This window comes from Hyla sarda, chromosome 3 (genome assembly GCF_029499605.1).
Source record: "Hyla sarda isolate aHylSar1 chromosome 3, aHylSar1.hap1, whole genome shotgun sequence".
Lineage (NCBI taxonomy): Eukaryota > Metazoa > Chordata > Amphibia > Anura > Hylidae > Hyla > Hyla sarda.
Genome location: NC_079191.1, coordinates 346,884,533 through 346,901,393, shown reverse-complemented (window position 1 = coordinate 346,901,393; position 16,861 = coordinate 346,884,533). Strand labels below are relative to the sequence as shown.

The 16,861-nt window shown below is 41.9% G+C and overlaps 1 protein-coding gene across 8 annotated transcripts in view; it reads left to right on the top strand.

The window, feature by feature from the left end:
* Positions 1-16,861, top strand: part of MAP4K3 (mitogen-activated protein kinase kinase kinase kinase 3) — a 302,519-nt gene that overhangs the window by 133,383 nt on the left and 152,275 nt on the right. For all 8 annotated transcript variants that reach the window (XM_056567508.1, XM_056567505.1, XM_056567504.1 and 5 more), the window contains exons 4-6: positions 3,052-3,116; positions 4,250-4,305; positions 15,926-15,973. In XM_056567508.1, coding sequence (XP_056423483.1) covers positions 3,052-3,116; positions 4,250-4,305; positions 15,926-15,973 — 169 coding nt within the window. The remainder of the gene's footprint in view (positions 1-3,051; positions 3,117-4,249; positions 4,306-15,925; positions 15,974-16,861) is intronic.

Genomic DNA, 16,861 nt, shown 5'->3' with positions numbered 1-16,861 from the left:
TCTAGATATAGCTGGGAGAAGCACACAGCTTTGTGCTGGACTCCTGGGCTCGGCCCAGACTCAAGAAGGACTCCATTATAAGGCAATGGAGCCTGACCCATACAATGAGACAGACTGAGCGCTAAGTCAGGGAGTGAAGCACACAACCGCGTGCCTCTCCTGGCTATATCTAAACATTGGTGAGGGTCTCAGCACTGAGACCCTGACTGATCAAAACTTACAATATGTTTGCATTACATGTCAAAAATGTTTTAAATGAGAGTAACGCTTTAAATTCCTGTTTTAAGATATTAAGTATGTACAACTCCATATTGGCAGTGTCAGTGTCAAGGCCTAGCTGGAGACAACATGAAATATTTCACATTCCATGTATCAGAACTAATTTGTTTCCAGATGGTGGAACAGAATCCAAACAAATATGCAAACTCCTTTTTTGACTTTTGTAGTGACCTGCAAAGTAAACGCTTAAGGCAAACTAACCAGGCTATAATATCCACAATGAACACGAGTTTTGTTCCTGGAGCATGCTGGGCAAACAATCTGGGAATAGTGTCCATTGTAAAGCTGGCATCAAAAGCTCTGTGCCCTGACACATCTGCATCAATGATCTCATCCATTTCAGCCCTGTTTTGTTCTCTTTAGGCATGAAAGGATTTACTTCTTTTGAATATGACATTTATGAGCATTTTCAGCTTAATCAGCATTTACAAAAACATTTATTGATGTTCGGTTTGCTCCCAACACATGAAAAATCAGTGTAAAGGTCAGAAAAATGGTTGAAGCGAACAGCTTTTTGAACATCCTGTTTTCTAAATTGTAAAAAAAGCTGCAGTTTCTAAACCTCAACGATCTGTTTTAAAGGCAAGACAATGGGTAGCTTTTGGATAGGCAGACCTGGGAGTATTTTTAGTGAAGAAGGAAAGCCATAAGATATACTTAAATTTTCAAGAAAAAGTATCACGTTATAAGGGTTAAGACTTTAAAATTATATGTATTTTTTTTTTAACTGCCTCATAATTATGCAAAGTAACAAAAGAAGCCATGATCACCTTACCGATCCAATACTTCTCCTATTAAACCGATCTCTGCACTTCCTGGTCCTTCTTCACATGGACATGTGACTGCTGCAGCCAGTCGCTCACCACAACATTAAGTCACATGTTCGTGTCAAGAGGAACTAAAAAGTACAGAGATTGGCAGGAAGAGGAGAGGCAGAGATTTGTTTTTACAAAAAATAAGGCTCAGAATGGACAGCCACTTTATATTGAACTTCCTTAAAATCTGCCTCTATGAGTAATTAAAGGGGTTCTCCGGTGCTTAGACATCTTATCCCATATTCAAAGGATAGGGGTAAGATGCCTGATCACGGTTGTCCTCTCCCGTAGGCTTGCATTGAGGGGCGGAGTGTAATGTCCCACGGGGGCGGAGGCGTGACGTCACACGCCGCCGGCCCTGTGGTCGTCGGTAATCAGACCCGGAGCGAACACGCTCCAGGGACTGATTACAAACGGGGTTCCGCGTGCAAGATCCCGGGGGTCCCCAGCGGCGGTGCTCCCGTGATCAGGCATCTTATCCCCTATCCTTTGAATAGGGGATAAGATGTCTAAGCACCGGAGAACCCCTTTAAGTAATACTGTATTAGTATTGAGTTCAAAGAATAAACTGTCTAAGCTGTCACTGGTGATAGTTGCTAGTAGCCAGAGTTTTACAATTTAACATCTGGCTGTGATTGTATGTGTTAGGCTACATTCACACTACCGTTGTGCCCTCTCTCTCTCTCTTTTTTTTTTTTTTTCTCTGAGTTTGATGTGTCCCAATGGACCCCATTACAGTCAACGTGGTCCGTCGAGCGCACTTTTTTTTGTTGACAGGATTAGCAGGAGAAAAAGATGGCACAAGCAGTATTTTGTTCCCTCCGCTATTTTCCCCGATGGCCGTCACACTACCGTGTCATAACAGTAGTGTGAAAGGGGCCTTAAAGGGGTACTCCATACTCCGGCGCTAAGACATCTCATCCCCTATCCAAAGGATAGGGGATAAGATGCCTGAAAGATCATGGGGGTCCCCAGCGGCGGAACCCCCGCAATAAGGCATCTTATTTCCTTTGGATAGGGGATAAGATGTCTTAGTGCCGGAGCACCCCTTTAAAGTGGTATTCCTTTCTCAAACATTTATGGTATATCCACAGGCTAAGCCATGAAAGTTTAATAGATGCCAGCGTTCTAAATCCAATCAAGATTTCCTTATATAGACAAACAGCAACGCAGCACTCCAAAGGGCTATATTGCTGTTTGTGTGTGTGTGCGTGTGTATATATATATATAAAATACCCAAAGAGATCTATCAGTCTCAGTTGATGATTTGGGGAGAAGACACTGGGGACGGTGTCGTTATAAACTGCATAAATCCAACTACTTGCCAGTTTTTGGAACCTGTAGACATTAGCAAGATTGGTATTAGCCACACTGCTTTGCTGTAAATCTGCGGTATTGGCAGCAAAATATTGCAGCCAATTACCAATTGATTTGAAAACCATGCCCACCATGTGCTGGTGTGATTCAGTCTGCTTTCCGGTGCAGCAACATAGGTATATATCCTCATTGCTCAACAGTGTTCTAGAAAATGGTGGGGATCTTGGCACCCTGACCAACACTAATATTGTGTGCTGACATTTTAGGATATAAAGTACACCTTGGTCATAATGTTTTTAAATGCCTCATAGTTAAGAAAATTCAAAGCACATTTATTGAACTGATAATATTTAAAAAAAACTAATAAATATACACACACACGCAAAATGGGGTCAGCGCTTGAGCTCAGAGAGAAGATTTGGCCACACCTTTTGAGACAGCAGAGAATTATGCATCTACTCGGCCAAGCAGCTGCTGAGACAACATGACAATGAGAGGACTACACAACTTCCTGTCAGGGGTATTCTAAGCAAAAGCATGCTGAAGCTAGTAAAATTTGTGATAACACTACATTAGTAGGTTTTCATATGTAGTTTTTTTTTTCAGTGCTTAATATTTATTTGTTCATTTTTTGTTTTAGGCGTGATAAGCTTTGGATATGCATGGAATTTTGTGGTGGAGGTTCCTTACAAGATATCTATCATGGTAAGAAATAATCATTAAAGAACATGCATTGTGTTGATTTCCCTACTGCATTGAATGAGGGGTATTCCCATCTCAGCATGTTGTTCAATATCCACAGGATAGGTTAGAACATGCTGATCAGTGGGGATCCAACTGCTGGGGCCTCCACTGATCCGTAGAAGAAATGGTGAAATGTCTGTAAGAATAAATCAAGCGCATGCACGGCCAGCACTCCATTCATTCTTTAAAGGGCTTCTGAATGTTGCAGAGCCCTTAGAGAATAAATAGAACGCTGACAGTGCATGCTCTTTGTGCTCCTTTCATGCCTAGGGACATTCACTTCAGTTTTAGGAATCATTGTTTATATGTTATTATAGGGGATTTCATTTATTATTATAAGGGGTTCCTTGTTCAGTAGGCTCATCTCTTGGGCAGAGTATAAAGCAGTCGTTTTCACTCTGGAGGACCAGTTCTGTCCTGCCTTACACAAACAAAACAATGATTTGAATGTGCACTGTGTAGTGCTTAACTTTCCCTGTTGGTGGCACTGCAGAAAAATTGAGCACTTACGGCCAGGTTTCCCTATAGATTACAGCTCATTGCTGGGGGTCCCATCTCGTTGAATATGTGATCATCTTATATTCAATGCACCCTTTTAAAAATGGAGATTCTCCAAAGCCAACAATCACTTTAAATGGTTTTTCCCATAAAGAGCACTCATCACCTGACCGCAGCAGTCGGGATCAGAGGTCCCATGTCCCCCCCTGGTTGAATGTAGAGATGGCCAGACATGCACGCTGCCTCTTTCACTTAACCTGACATTCTTTATCAGGCCTTAGATTTGACTGGAGCAGCAATGTGTGTGTCTGTGGATAGGTGACGAGTGACCTCTATGTAAAAAAACATTTCTGATTATTGCATTTGTATATGAGAAGTCTTCAAGGAACTAGTGTGCATGTCCAAACTTATCTTTCAGTATGTTAATGCACATCCCATGCGATACAAATATTATCACATTTTCTTTCTTGAAAAAACTAACACATTTTTGTATGGAATGAATACTGCTATTCAGCCAATTTGTATACAATTTACCTTACCCATACATTACTGAATTAATCCAAGGTAAATGTTTTTTTTCTCTTCTTCCCCCTCAGTAACCGGCCCGCTCTCAGAACAACAGATTGCGTATGTTTCCCGGGAAACGCTGCAGGTACTTGAGCTGTCAGATGTGTGATGGGTTATGTGAGTCAGAAGTAACCTTGGAGGTTTTGCTGTCCTAAGAATCCAATCCTGCAAGTACACAGTGTTTAACAGCAATGTTCTAAAGGCAAATTGCATCCTGTCATTGTGCGAGGAGGCAGCGTAACCTTCCATAACATCCCACTGCTAACCTCTTGTACTGTGCACGCTGTCGATTTACTTTTATAATGGTTACCAAGGACACACGGTGAAAGCTGTGATATTTTCTTCTCCGTCTTAGTATTTAAAATTTATAGGCAGAACTGCAGCTGCATAAGCTTAAAATATTTCCTTTGGTCTGGTAAGTTTAAATGTGGCACATTACTTAGGGGAAGCTATCCAGAGTTAAAGGGGTTAGCCACAATAAGGGGATTTTAGTACGTACCTGGCAGGCAGTAATGGACATGCTTAGGGGGAGGGTCTGCGCTTGTCTTGGGGCTAAATGGCTATATTGTGAGATTACCATTACACTGTGGCTAGTTTTTTGTGAACTGCTATTTCTGTTTGAGTTTTTTTCTTTTTTTCCTACAAATCCCATAATTCCATTTTCATCCATCCCACACATCAGCCACCCCACCCATTGAAACATAAGTGAGCTTCATCCATTCAAAAGACCTGTGGTTTTCAATCAGGGTGCCTCCAGCTGTTGCTTTAGTTGCAGATTGATCTCTCTCCCACCAAGCGATGCCTCCACCCATTGAGCAGACAGGCTCCCTGTCATCAGCTGACTAGTGAGTCAGGTCTCGGCCACAATGCAACCTGGGAAAAATCTGAGACAACAGTCATTTTGTATGCTGTGAAAAATAAATATTGGGGTGAAAATCACATAAGAATTGTGAGAAAACCGTCACACACAGGTACAGACACTATATTATGAACTACACTAACTTTACAGCCCCTGTAGCATAGTCAAATAAAAAAAATTCCTGGAATACCCCTTTAATACAATAAGGGGTCATGGCTTATGCTGATTTTACCTGTAGCCAATAATGTTGAAAGTGCAGTGTTTTCCAAACAGTAACTTTATAGCCCTTGACAAAGCGGACATGTCAGAACTATCAAAACATAATGTTAATGATCCTGTACAGTGAATGGCGGAAAAAAAATAAATATAAAATTGCTGATTTTTGGTCACATAACAGAAAAATGGAATGAAAATTAATCAAAGAGTCACATGTATACACAAATGTAGAACTGATAACAACTACAGATTTTGGTGCAAAACAATGAGCCCTCATACAGCCCTGTATATGGAAAAATTTGAAAATGATAGGGGTCAGAATAAGGCAATTTTAAACATTCGTATTTTGTTTAAAAAAAGCTAGACTTTTTTTTTTTTCTTAAAGCAGCACAGTAATTAAAAAAAAGCATGCAAATGTATAGGTATCATTTTAATAGTATCGACCCACTGAATAAAGATTACATGTCCTTTTTACAGTAAACTGGACTGTGTAAAAACCAAATCTCCCCAAAGTTGCAAAATATTTTTTTTCCCAATATTCCCCCACGAATATTTTTTTTTGCTTTGTCGTAAATTTATATGAAACTAGCTGAGTACCCGATGCTGCCCGTTTTTTCTTACCTTATCCTTGTGGGGGAGGAAGCTTTTGTCCTCATATCCCATCCTTAAATCCTGACCCCCATATCCCCTTCTCATACTCCAACCTCATATCCTGTACTCATATCCCGTCCCCATATTGTAAGTTGAAAATAAAAGGGGTGTGGCTTAAAGGGTGGACGTGTATTTGCAAGATGGGGCATGGAATGCGGGGAGGGTTGGCTTGCCAGTGACTGACACATTCACCAGGAGATGCAGAACTGAGCATGTGGAGTAAGGTACCATAAGTCCTATATACTTGCATGGGATGTGAAACAAAAACCCCATCCTTCATATGGGGGTAGGTTAGGGGTTAATTTAACTATTATATATTTTAAGTGGACATATAAGTAACATGTGACCAAGTATTATCAAAATATCTCCAGCCGTTTGGAAGTTATGCAGTAACGTAAATTTTCCATAGACTTGTATAGGACTTTAAATAAAAAAACCCCGACTCTCGCAAATGGGGGTGAGTAAGGGTTAAATTACCTATCCTGTGTTTGTTGTTGACATATAAGTAACATGTGTGCCAAGTTTCATGTTAATATCTTCAGCTGTTTGGTAGTGATGCTGGAGCATACACACATACATACATACATTGGGGGAGATTTATCATTAGGTGTCTATTGTAGACACAGATCTACCACTTTACACTGCTTCTCTAATTTACACTCTTGCTCAAAATTTACAAAAGTTACACATGTCCTTTGATAAATTTTGCACATATATACAAACCCCCCTCGCTCTACCGTGCACTCCTTCTCTATCTCACACTTCACAGAGCTGTGGCATTTTCCCACGGTACACTACTCACATAGCTAGAAGTGCCAGAGCAGCAGTGTGTGCCGAACAAAACTCTGCACAATAGTAAAATCATAAATCTTTATAAAGTACACAGAATGTCTATGTATAAAAAAATATGTAATTTTTCTAAACAATCTGTTTTACCAACCAGAATGCCTCCAAGTGTTGCAAAATTTGGCACGCTGGGAGTTGCAGTTTTGCAACAACTGGAGGCACCCTGGTTGGCAAACACTGTGTACATGTACCAGAGTATGTGATCATGTACATGTAGCAGAAATTAGTGTGTGGCATAAGTATGGAGCAGAGCTGAATGTGTGATTATGTGTATGCATAATACACACAATCACACACTCAGCTCTGCTGCATGCACATGTTCACACACTCAGCACTGCTGCATACACATGATCACACACTCCGCTCTGCTGCATACACACGATCACACACTCAGCTCTGTTGCATATACACAATCACACACTCAGCTCTACTGCATACACACAAACACACACTCAGCTCTGCTTCATATACATGATCACACACTCAGCTCTGCTGCATGCACATGATCACACATACATAGACCTAACAGCTGTACCTCCTTCTCCCTCCCTGTGCATACAGTGGTATATTCTTAGCTGTATGGTCACCATGGTTACATTACACAGGTGTAATCTCCTGCTCTCATCAAGAACAGCAGGAGTTAGAATTTTACACAGTTCTACAGTCTGTACAGGAGTCTAATCTAAATATGTATTACATATTGCTGGACTTATTCTTATAACATTTTAAGTGTCCTCCTTGATGGTGTATATGTGTGCAATAAAATCAGGACTTGCGCAAAAATTGTGTGTGTAAAGAGAAAAGTGGCAGTTGATAAATTAGAATTCCACTTGTAAAGTTCTATAAAAAATTGCGCAAAAAAATGCAAAAAACGGTATCTCGCTAAAAAGATTGTGCAATATAGACAGTGAAAACTGTGTATACATAATGATAAATCCCCCCCCCCCCATTGAGTTTTATATATAATATAGATTGAAAGGTGTCATTAAAAGTACAATTGGTTGTGCAAAAAACAAGCCCTCATATGGGTCTGTGGATGGAAAAATAAAAAAGTTAAGTCTCTTAAAAAGCGAGAAAGAGACAATAACACAAAAAAGGAAATTGGCTGTGTGCTGGGGCAAAACGCGTTGTATCCTTAAAGGGCTAAAAGGAGCATTGAAAATGTAGTCTGACTTGCAGGCAGCATATAATAGAACAGAAGAGAAACAGATTGATATACAGTTTGTGGGAAAAATTCCAGGATAACTTTTCGCCTATTCTTGTACATTTATGCTAATTCTGGGTTGTAAGTATTCAAGTTGGTGGTACTACTAAGCAATTGATAGCTTTATCTATATGCACTATTTACACTTCATATATATATATATATATATATATATATATATATATATATATATATATATATAGCTTTAGCTATACGCACACTTATACTGTGCACAGATAGCTGTCAACCACTGAGTAGGACTGCAAGCAGAGATTTCCTTAAAGGAGTAGTCCAGTGGTGACTCAGTGGTGAGCAACTTATCCCCTATCCTAAGGATAGGGGATAAGTTGCAGATCGTGGGGGGTCCGACCGCTGGGGCCCCCTGCGATCTCCTGTACGGAGCCCCGACAGCCCGCGGGAAGGGGGCGTGTCGACCTCCGCACGAGGCGGCAGCCGACACGCCCCCTCAATACAACTCTATGGCAGAGCCGAAGCGCTGCCTTCGGCAATCTCCAGCTCTGCCATTAAGATGTATTGAGGGGGCGTGTCGGCCGCCGCTTCGTGCGGGGGTCGACACCCGCTATCTGGGCCGAGAGCCGGGGCCCCGTACAGAGAGATCGCAGGGGGCCCCAGCGGTTGGACCCCCCGTGATCTCAAACTTATCCCCTATCCTTAGGATAGGGGATAAGTTTTTCACCATTGGACTACCCCTTTAAATAAATGACAAGTTAGGGTATGTCCACACTGAGGAATTGGAGAGGAATTTCCGCGAGTAATTCTGCTCGCTTTTTCCTCTCCAATTCATTCAGCAGTGAAATCCCCATAGAGCTCTGCAGAATTTCTGCCCCTCAGTTCACACTGAGGAATTTCCTCAAGCAGAATTCTGACTTGGAAGTCTGTTCCGCTTGAAGAAAGAACATGTTCTTTCTTTCAGGCGGAATCAGCTTCTTACTCCCATAGAGATCAATGTAAAAAAAAAAATTTAAGTCAGAATAATTTCCGCACGAAATTGGTGCGGAATTTCCGCATGAAAAAAAGAGGATAATATATATTATACTCTCCTCCTCCTCTGCTTGAAATTTTCATTTCTGCTCCAAATCCGCGCAAAATCTCTGTGAGTTCTTGTGGAAAAGTAACTATTTTGAGGCAGAAAATTTCTGCTTGATTTCCGTCCCCATTCCTCAGTGTGAACATATTGTGGAACATAGCTATAAATCAATCTGTTATTATGATATGATTATCCATGTGTTCATACACGCAGTGTCAGATTGTGGTGTTTCCTGCACCTATTTCATGACATTGGTCATAATGGGGCTCAAGTGCTCTAAATTCCCCTTTGAGATTTTCTGTACTGATCTGCATTCAGAAACCTTTTAATATTTAAGTAGTCTGCCTAGAAACATTACAGAAAATCCAGCACCCTGCGGCTTTACCCCGTGTGAGGTTAGTTGTAAATATTAGATGGATGGCACCTGTTACTACTGACTAATGCTGGGAATTCTCAGAGGTTGTTATTGAGGTGTCTACCATGTGCTCCTATGTCCGAAATATATAAAGCATTCTAGTCACATAGGTATTTCTGGAGTAAAGGTTTTCAGCCCATGCTACACTTGTGTTACTCATATGCTTTGTTCATGCAGCTGCATCCTGATATTCACATCCGTGCCTCCATGTGCATTCTCTGGCAAGCTGTTCTAGCATTCACAACAATGACAATGCAGCATCCTGAAGGCCTGGGCAGTGTGGCCTGTACCACACCCACACACAGTCCTGTATCAACATTAACACTTCACCGCTATGTTAGTATAACGATATTAAAATATCCAAATCACTGGAAAAACAAACCTCAAAGGATAGGGGATAAATTTGTATAAATGGGAGTTCTTCTAAGGATAGGGGGGAAAGTATCAGATTGAGGGAGATCCGACTGTACCCTGGCAATCTCACGCACTGTCTGAATGAAAACAGCGGTGTCTACCACGGCATAAAGCTGCGGCCGACATGCCCCCTCCATGCAGCTCTGTGGCAGAGCCGGAGATTGCTGAGTGCAGCGCGCTGACTCTCCCATAAAACTGCATGGAGGGGGTGTGTTGGCCGCAGCTTCGTGATGCGGTTGACACGCCCCATTCAGGGAGAGGGCCCGGGTCAGACCCCCACAATCTGACAATTATCCCCTATCCTTAGGATTGGGGATAACTTTTTATAAACAAGACTTCTCCTTCTCTATGCTACAGCATTATCACCATTTAAAGGAGAACTTTAGGATACAAAAATTATTCTTTCAAAACTCTGCAAAGTTATATCACTTTGTAATTCTCTTACGTGGTCCATATTGTCCCTCTCCATCGTTCCAATACAGCTCTCTTCCCACAGAAGTTCTATTTCTTGGAGAATTGCTTACTGCAGACTTCCATTATTCAGGTAGGGGCAACCATCTTGTGGACAACTCGTCAAGTTTCCGGTCATGCCTTGGCATTTCTCTCCCTGTTGTGCCCAGTGTCAGCGTTTCCCTCCTACTGAATATTTTGATTCCCTTGGTGTGCTTGACCGTGATTCGCTGATCACATCTCACTTCCATTTTCTGTGCTGCCGAATAGCACTGTATCTGCTGCACAGTCTCAGTAGGGTCACTGCTATTGCATCCATGTAAAGGCAGTCTTCTAACCAGCTAGTTCCCCACATGCACGTGCTGTATGACACATCACAGCTTTGCAAGATTCGCCATCAAAAGTCTGTAAGGGGTTAAAAAACTTAGGCATCAATGATTTTTTGGGTTACCATGATGGCGACAGTTGATAGGAGTACCCAAGGCAGGGGGCAGACAAAACTGGGTGTGGTTAGCCTTAGGGGTGTGAGCTCTGGGCGTATATATTATATTTATAAGAGTGGAGAAGAACAGCAGGACGGTGATGAAGTTGCCGGAAAGAGGGAGGAATCAAGAGAGCTGTAGTTTATGCAACCGCGCTTCCCTGTATATGGACCCAGAAGTAGCTTTAACTTCTTGTGGGTACTGCAGAAGAACAGATGCACTCAGTGACAATCTATATTTACACATAACAATAAAACTTAAAGGGGTGATCCGCTGCTCAGCGTTTGAAAAAAACTAATCCGAACGCTGGAGTCGGCGCTGGGAGCTCGTGACATCATAGCCCCGCCCCCTCATGATATCCCGCCCCCTCAATGTAAGTCTATGGGAGGGGGCGTGGTGGTTGTCATGCCCCCCTCCCATATACTTACATTGAGGGGGCGGGATATCATGAGGGGGCGGGGCTATGATGTCACGAGCTCCCAGCGTTCAGAACCGTTTGTTTCAAATGCTGAGCAGCCGATCACCCCTTTAATGTATGTCTTTATGTTTCACCATAACTTTCAAATGGCTGGAAGTATTTCAATGAAACTTGGTGCACATGTTACTTATATGTCAACTAAAAATATAGAGTTAAATTAACCCCTTCCTGCCCCAATTTGGAAGGGTGTTTTTTTTTTTTTGTTTGGTTGTCTTGAAAGTCTATGAGACTTCTGGTACCTCTAGATGTCTAGGGGCGAAGTACCCGTTCTTTCTATAGTGCAAACATGGTCCACAGCTTTGTATGCCGATTGTAGTGATATCCGCTCCTGTCCCCAGTGGGTTAACAATCCTATTGCCCTTTTTTTCACATATGTGCACATACTCTAAATGTAATTTTGTAGAAAACCTTTTTACTTTACGATAGGTCTTTTGGATAGAAACAGGGAAGACCTGCAAAGACAATAGCGTTATTGGTTGGTTCCAACCGATTCCAAGATCCCAGTGCATTAAAGTAGATGACGCTAACCATTCGGCTACTGTGTATCAGTCTTTAGATAATTTTTCCCCCTTTTTTTTTTAATAGGTTTTAGAGGTGGATAACAAGATCCAGAGTAAACTGTTAGCCTATACTCTATTGGTTTACTTCTACTAATCTGCACTCACTTTTCGCTGCTTGATATGATGCTCATGAAATTCATGGGCAGTAAAACCCTCTTAATGCTAACTAAGCTTGTGCTGTGTTTCTCAGAGCCTCACATTTATGGTTCGTATGCACCTTAAGACTTAATCAATACATCTCGGTGGGTTCCTTTACACTCTCGTGCTAGTTATTACATTTCCACCGGGTGCATTGTGAAGCAAGAGCGGTCATTGTAGTCAGAAAATCCCACTTCCAGTTTCTACTTCCTCTTTCTTAAGTCAATAGAAAGGAAACCTTGTTTTACACCTCCTGGATGGTTTACATGCCCTGCTGCTGTGTCTATGCAGACGATGTGTCCAGGCATTTTTATTGCATTGTGATGTGTGGTTTTCTGTTTGCTATGAAACATTCGTACAGCCATTACAGCAGTCAGGCCTGGTTTTCCTCCCCCAATACATATATATTACTTTCACAAAAACATTTACACCATCTAACACTGTACAGGCCTATATGTCTCAGTGGAAACAAACCATAAAATTCCTTGTGCAGTCCATGTTTTTTAGATGGTAGTTTGTCTTAAAACTGCATTTGTACACCTCAAAATAAGTCTGCCTTACGTCCATTATTTCTATTGAATTCAGTAGTATAGCACTTGACAGTTTTGTATTTTTATGTTTGTTTTTTTTTGCCATTTTGTTTGCATTAAACCACAAACATTGTGAAATAAAACCTAAAAAGGGCAAATAAATGTATGAATTATTAAATAAATAAAACCATCTATAATTTCCAGCTCATCTTGCTTGTATAACTAGTGTATTGTGGAGTCTAAAAATGCATTAGGTCAGATTTACTAAAAATGTCTGTTACACATTGTGAACTTAGATTAGACCGTAAAGAAATGTATCACATTGGCTCAGGTTGTATGATAAATTTGTTGTATTCTTAGACTAACTAGTCTCCGTTTAGACCAGTGGTCTAAAACTGTGACCCTCCAGATGTTGCAAAACTTCAACTCCCAGCATGCCTGGACAGCCGTTGGCTGTCCGGCAATGCTGGGAGTTGAAGTTTTGCAAGATCTGGAGGGCCACAGTTTGAGACTAGAGATGAGCAAACTTACAGTAAATTCGATTCATCACGAACTTCTCGGCTCGGGAGTTGATTACTTATCCTGCGTAAATTAGTTCAGCCTTCAGGTGCTCCGGTGGGCTGGAAAAGGTGGATACAGTCCTAGGAAAGAGTCTCCGAGGACTGTATCCACCTTTTCCAGCCCACGGGAGCACCTGAAAGCTGAACTAATTTATGCAGGAAAAGTCATCAACTGCCGAGCCGAGAAGTTCGTGACGAATCGAATTTACTGTAAGTTCGCTCATCTCTATTTGAGACCACTGGTTTAGACAAACTATTAGTTGGCTTAAACTACACCAGAATTTTGGCACATCTTAAGCCATGCCATTTTTTGGGCACGTTGTAAAATAGCTAAAATGTGTCTGAAACTCATAGTAAATGGGGTTTTAGCTATACAGGGACCCGGCCCCCTTCTCATTCATTTGAATGAGCCGACTGGAGTCAAACAGTGCCTCCGGCAGGCTCATTTTTGCCCTCTATCCGGTTTTCTGACCGGACTGAAAACTTTGGTAGGCTGCGGTTTTCAGTCCGGCCAGAAAACCGGATACGGGGCAAAAATGAGCCGGCCAGTGTCACAGTTTGACTCGGGTCAGCTCATTCAAATGAATGAGAAGAGGGCAGGGTCTGGCTGGGATACCAGAGCGCCCGGTTTTCACTCCCCCAGCCAGATCCGGTCCCAGTATAGCTAAAACGTGGTGTGAATGCACCCTATCACAGGTTTTCAGTGCAGATTGCCCCAGAACTCTCTTGCATTTGCTATAGTAAGTCTGAGTCACTGTGTATACATAGTCTCACTCTGGGAAGGTACCATCCTGCTATAGGGAAGCTTACAGTGCACCATGGGAAAATGTATCAAGACTGTGATGGGTCAGGCACTGAATTTCAGCTACCTATAGGTGAAACTAGCGAAACTGTTTTGTCGAAGAGCCCATCTATGTCTTGCCAACATACTAAATGTTCGCTATGTTATTAATATTTATTGGACAGATGGGAAGGGATATGATTATAAGATAAAAGCTACACAGAGTTTGTTTGAAGCCTGTTACCATGAAGACACAAAACAGTAGAAGACTCCTTAATAAGATACATCATTTTTTATTTTAGATGCAGAAGAATAAAAAAGAGAATAGAAAGTAGAACAAATCAATAATTAATTTAAAGGGACATAGTCAACATTGATCAATACAGTATAGAATAGAAATGAGAGAATACGTATTATAGTATTTATATGTTGTTTAGCAATGGTATACTGTACATATTTGAACATATGTGGCTCCCTGTGAAAAACTTCATCATAAGTAACAAGAACATACATCTTGAATCGGTAATGTGTAGGGAAACGTGACAGGATCTTATCCTGCTCTGAACTTAAAGCAGAATTATACTTGTGTAAACATAGTCTTAGTTTGCTAGGACAAAACCGTGTTAGGCTGGGTTCACACTACGTTTTCTCCCATACGGGAGCGCATACGGCAGGGGGGAGCTAAAACCTCGCGCTCCCGTATGCCTTCGTATGCGCTCCCGTATGTCATTCATTTCAATGAGCCGGCCGGAGTGAAACGTTCGGTCCGGTCGGCTCATTTTTGCGCCGTATGCACTTTTACAACCGGACCTCAAACCGTGGTTGACCACAGTTTTAGGTCCGGTTGTAAAAGCGCATACGGCGCAAAAATGAGCCGACCGGACCGAACGTTTCACTCCGGCCGGCTCATTGAAATGAATGACATACGGGAGCGCATACGAAGGCATACGGGAGCGCGAGGTTTTAGCTCCCCCCTGCCGTATGCGCTCCCGTATGGGAGAAAACGTAGTGTGAACCCACCCTTACTTACAATATTTTTTGTATTGCTATAATGCGTCCACAGTAAAATGAAAAGAACAAATTATTTAGTAAATGGACTTAAAGGAGATCTGCGGTGTTTAACACTTATCCCCTATCCTACGGGGTCCAGGCATTGCTGCGGCTGTGTGCGGCTAATGAGCGTTTTGTCGACCTCACCCCCCAAAAAAAAATTGAAATAAAAATACAGCTCTATGGGAGATGTGGAGAGGCATGAACGCTGCATCTCCGCCTCTCCCATAGAGATACATGGAGGGGCGTGTCTGCCGCGGGGGTCATGCTGTGGCCGATACGCCTCCTGCACAAGAAAGCGTGGCAGAGCCAGGGCCCCTTGCAGGAGATCGATGGGGTCCCAGCATTTGGACTCTCCACAATCAGACACGTATCCCCTATCCTGCTGCTAGGGGATAAGTGTTATACACCGCAGATCTCCTGTAATAAAAAAAAAAAAAGGTATTATTTGTGTCTGCAGCTTCAAAGGAGACTTATTGGTCTCCATGGTAACAGACTTCAGCATGCCCTGTGTAGTCTGATCCTGATTACTTTTTGCCATCAGTATGTCTCTTACTTATTCATACCAAATCTGTTAACATTATATTAGAAAGGTTAGGAGATTTTTAATAGCATAATGTGCAGCATTTTTGGAGGTGGTTGCAAAGGTGGGCCTTTCCTTCTAAGACAAATAAAATCTATTCTTTTCAAAGTATTCCTAAGTATTCTGCATTGTGTTGAATTTAGGATCCCTTTACTACCCCACTTTTTGTTATAGTTTAGAACACAACTGCCTGTGAATCCTGACAGCTGGCCATTCTGAGCACTGTTCTTGCAGTTGAGCGTGACTAATGAAATCTCTGCTGTTTTCAGCATTACCCTGCTTACCCTTGTTTGAAATATTGATATGAGGTTTTATGCAGTAAAGGATGATTTTGTCCTTTAATCACAATAAATTTTACGTCTATGCATCTCATTAGAATGTGCGGCCCTGCATTGTCTTTTAATAATTTGAAACTCGTGTTTTTTTTTGTTTTATTTTAGGGGTTATATTATTTACATAATAAAGGAAAAATGCATCGGGACATAAAGGTAAGAAACATGTTGAAATTTCACAAATAAGTATTTAAATGGGCACTGTCTGATTCAAAAACTTTTTATATGGTGTTTTTCTTGGCAAATCATTTCTAATATACTTCATAAAAAAAAATGTTATCTCCTTTTTATAGAAATCATGACTTATTAAAAAAACACCACTAGGGGTCCCCATATCATCCAGAACATGGTCCTATCCTGCTGTGGCAACATCTTTGTTCCATCTGAAACACAGGTTGGGACAAAGTCCAGAAAGTGAGAGCAGGACTAGCACTCCTCTGTGCTCACTCCTATCCTGTTTATTAGATTGCAGAGAGCACTTGCTGGGGGGCGAACACAGAGGCTTACTGTTGCTCTGAGATTTATTGGGGGAAGACCTGTATCATTTTCCTGGAGTTCGCCACTGAAAATATATATGTAGATATGTAACATAATGTGCAATTCAAATACACAAATACGGTATCTTCATAAGGGATGGACATTAAGTAAATAACTAAATCTGGTGTTAAAGGAAAACTGTCAGATATTTTCTCCCGCACTATCCACAGTACTGGTGGATAGTGTGGGAGACGCTGATTAAAACGAGCCCTACCTTACCCGGATCTGCCCAGCCATTCGCCCGCAATTGTGGTTTTATTCTATGTGTATATCTTGCTGTAGCTGGCACGGGCGGGGCTTCTGCACTGACGTCAATGCAGCTTATGAATATTCATCCCCCCTCCCTCCAGTTAGAAGCGGCGAAGAGAGGGAGAACTGGAGGGAGGGGGGATGAATATTCATAAGCGGCGCTGACGTCAGTGCAGAAGCCCCGCCCGTGCCAGTTACAGCAAGATATACACATAGAATAAAACTAGAATTGCGGGTGAACGGCCGGGTGGATCCGGG